Raw genomic sequence first — 3,697 nt, forward strand, 5'->3', positions numbered from 1 at the left:
GAGCTTCACCAAAGCCTTACCTCAGACAGGCCTCCTGCAGTCTGACGGGCTGCCTGCAGCTCAGGTAGGGCAGACAGGCTTCACAAACAGCATCCAGGTCGGCTTCACCTGAGAAAACAAAGCACAGTCCTTGTACTCGATTTAATTAATACCAAGAGCAGAAAGCCTGCAGCCTTTTATCAGCAGAAGAAACATCAGAGGAATATCAAAACCCTGTAAATTATCAGGACAACTAAATGTAGTGTTATAGATCTGTGTTTCATTCTGCTGTATGTACAGGACACGGCTTAAATCCAGCCCATCAGACCATGTGGAAATACGCTCACCGGCCACTTCATTAGGTACACCTTGCTAGTACCGGGTTGGACCCCCTTTTGCCTTCAGAACTGCCTTAATCCTTCGTGGCATAGATTCAACAATGTACTGGAAACATTCATCAGAGATGTTGCTCCATATTGACATGATTTGTCGGCTGCACATCCATGATGTGAATCTCCCGTTCCATCACATCCCAAAGGTTCTACTGGATTGAGATCTGGTGACTGTGGAGGCCATTGGAGTACAGGGAACTCATTGTCATGTTCAAGAAACCAGTCTGAGATGATTCACACTTTATGACATCCTGCTGGAAGTAGCCATCAGAAGATGGGTCCACTGTGGTCATAAAGGGATGGACATGGTCAGCAACAACACTCAGGTAGGCCGTGGCGTTGACAAAATGCTCAGTTGGTACTAAGGGGCCCAAAGTGTGCCAAGAAAATATCCCCAACACCATTACACCACCACCAGCAGCAGCCTGAACCGTTGATAGAAGGCAGGATGGATCCATGCTCTCATGTTGACGCCAAATTCTGACCCTACCATCCCAATCGAGACTCATCAGACCAGATTTTCCAATCTTCTATTGTCCAATTTTGGTGAGCCTGTGCGAATTGTAGCCTCAGTTTCCTGTTCTTAGCTGACAGGAGTGGCACCCGGGGTGGTCTTCTGCTGCTGTAGCCCATCCGCCTCAAAGTTCCACGTGTTGTGCGTTCAGAGATGCTGTTCTGCATACCTCGGTTGTAACCAGTGGTTATTTGAGTTCCTGTTGCCTTTCTATCAGCTCCAACCAGTCTGGCCATTCTCCTCTGACCTCTAACATCAACAAGGCGTTTGCGCCCACAGAACAGCCGCTCACTGGATGTTTTCTCTTTGTCGGACCGTTCTCTGTAAACCTGGGAGATGGCTGTGTGTGAAAATCCCAGTAGATCAGCAGTTTGTGAAACACTCAGACCAGCCCGTCTGGCACCAACAACCATGCCATTAAATCACCTTTCTTCCCCATTCTGATGCTCAGTTTGAACTGCAGCAGATCGTCTTGACCATGTCTACATGCCTAAATGCAGTCGCTGTCATGTGATTGGCTGATTTCACGTTAACGAGCAGTTGGACAGGTGTACCTAATGAAGTGGCCGGGTTCACAGAATATGGAGGGAGAGAGAGACATGGACCAAGCCTGGACTCTACCTTTGCTAGCTCCTAATGAGCTGAGAAGAAATTGCTGAGACGGCCGTGGAAAAATCTCACAGCAGGCTGTTTGCACATCTCTGGATTTCACTCTCCTCCCTTTGAGGCTTCCTCTTCTCCCCCTTATCCTTCCCTCCATCTTTTTATCCTTCACTCCTGAAGTTTCATACACTTTTGCCTCCCGTTCTCTGACCGTCCCTTTCATAACCTCGCCAGCTTCCCTCCATCCACTTGACTTCTTTCCACTCTTTCATCTCCTCTTCCCATCTCTCTCTTTCCTTCTCCCTCCTTCCCAGCAGACATTTACGATTCCCTAAGCTGCAAACTGGGCTGCCTTTCAAGCCTCATTTCAAAACACGTCTCTCTCCCTCTGTGCTTACTCTATTTGCCAATTCAACCCACACTCGGCTTGAACCGGGCCTACCCACTGTGTGTCAAGAATAAAAGCAGCAGTGCACATTTCAGAGTTAAATGGGATTATTTAGCAACCGCTTTTATCCCTTTTCTTCCTCCCTTTCTGGTGCCGCACTCACCTCAGTCTGCAGCCTTTTGTGGAATCAAGGTTGATGGAGGGGAAGCAAAAGAAGTGAGAAGCACTAAAGAAGAGAGGGCCAGGTGCTGTTAGATTCTGTTGTAAATGAATAATGGGGTGGAATTGGAGCTGAAGCTAGAACTGGAGGTGAAACGTATTATTTGCTTCAGTCAATCTGTGTTTCTGTCTTGCTCTCGCTGTGACTAAGGCTTGGTAATTGGCTTGCTGCAGGCGTCCCAGAGGTAAGCTGTAGCCAAATCGGTATTCACATGAGTGAGGCTGCAGCCGCCGACTGTTTCTCTGCTGCTCTTTCGCATTCTCTCTCCATCTCCAACACCAAATCCCTCCCCCCCGTCTCATAGGAAGGAGGACGGCGGCAAGTCCGACGAAGAAAAAAAAAATCAAGCGCAAAGATCTTAAAAGCATTCAGCTCTTTCTTTAATGAGAAACGTTTCCATTCCAGTCACGTGAGGGTAAAACAACCTCCTGTGGTCACGCTGAGGCTGCTTCCACTGTCACCTCTGTAGGTAGAGATGCCTCAGTCAGTGCCAGGCAGGACTAAAACCACCAATAGAGGAAGAGAATCCCACAACGACTCTTGAGGTCTTCCCTTTGGCACCACCTAAATTCTAGCATCATGTACAGACACCAAGAAGAAGGCATGTAAGTGACTGTATTTATTAATCCCAGTGGGGGATTGTTAAGCGAGCAGCGTGCCCAGTCACAGGCAGATGTCGGGTCTGAATCCTCCTCTTCTAGTTCATCACAAAACAGAAAATGTGACTGCATACACAAGTGTTCTGTGTGCGGTTCCCTGTGCACAAACTCTGTGGGACTGAAGTCCTTGAATTTCAAACAGCTGCTTACTTTTCTTCTGGAGCTGCGCAGGCATCAGAGTGAAATCGGAACCCGTCCGTCCCTGAAGACCGACTTTCACCACAACGTGTCAGAGTGTCGTTCTCTCTCCTCTGCTGGCAAACAAACAGTTCTTCTGGGTGGAACACTCAGTGGCTGCTTTACTGAGTATAAATGTGAACCTGCTCGTTAATGCAAAACTCTGCTCCGGCCACTGTCTGGCATCAACGCATAAAGGCTATCACGACACATAAAACCTGAACAGCAGAAAACTGGAGCAGATTTCAGCTGATCTGACGGATCCAGATCTCTGCTGCAGATGGTAGGCTCAGAACCAGCATGAGTTGGTGCTGCTGCTGCTGCACTGGTCTGGGGAACATTTTCTTGGCATTAATTAGTCCGCTTCATACCAACTGAGCATGTTTTAAATGACAGAGCCAGCCTAAGTACTGTCCCTAACCATGAGTGTGTGTTTGTGGGCACAGCTACACAGCTTTTAAAGCTACTTCCCACAAAGCACGACTCTTCCCGGCCAGCTCCATGAACATCACGCTGAGGTCTGAAGACAGTACAGCACTTCTGGGGTGAGATTTGGACCCGAGATTCAAAGCGTTACTGCTCACAGTGCAGCTGTATGATGCTAGAGGACAATACAATATGGACGGACACACATGGTGTCAGATGTAACTGTGACGAATTACCTGCAGCACAGAGCTTCAAGTTCAGACATATACTTCAGAGTGTCTGCATGTTTAAGATCCCCACATGGATTTTCAATGACGTTAAGGTCAGAGGCTTGTGAAG

General features: G+C 48.1%; 1 protein-coding gene across 1 annotated transcript in view; it reads right to left on the reverse strand.

Annotated features, from left to right (window-relative positions):
* tti1 (TELO2 interacting protein 1) overlaps positions 1-3,697 on the reverse strand; it is a 25,160-nt gene that overhangs the window by 4,066 nt on the left and 17,397 nt on the right. The window contains exon 14 of the mRNA XM_008291405.1: positions 21-108. Within this exon, the coding sequence (XP_008289627.1) occupies positions 21-108 (88 nt within the window). The remainder of the gene's footprint in view (positions 1-20; positions 109-3,697) is intronic.

Source organism: Stegastes partitus, unplaced genomic scaffold (assembly GCF_000690725.1).
Source record: "Stegastes partitus isolate 25-593 unplaced genomic scaffold, Stegastes_partitus-1.0.2 Scaffold742, whole genome shotgun sequence".
Lineage (NCBI taxonomy): Eukaryota > Metazoa > Chordata > Actinopteri > Pomacentridae > Stegastes > Stegastes partitus.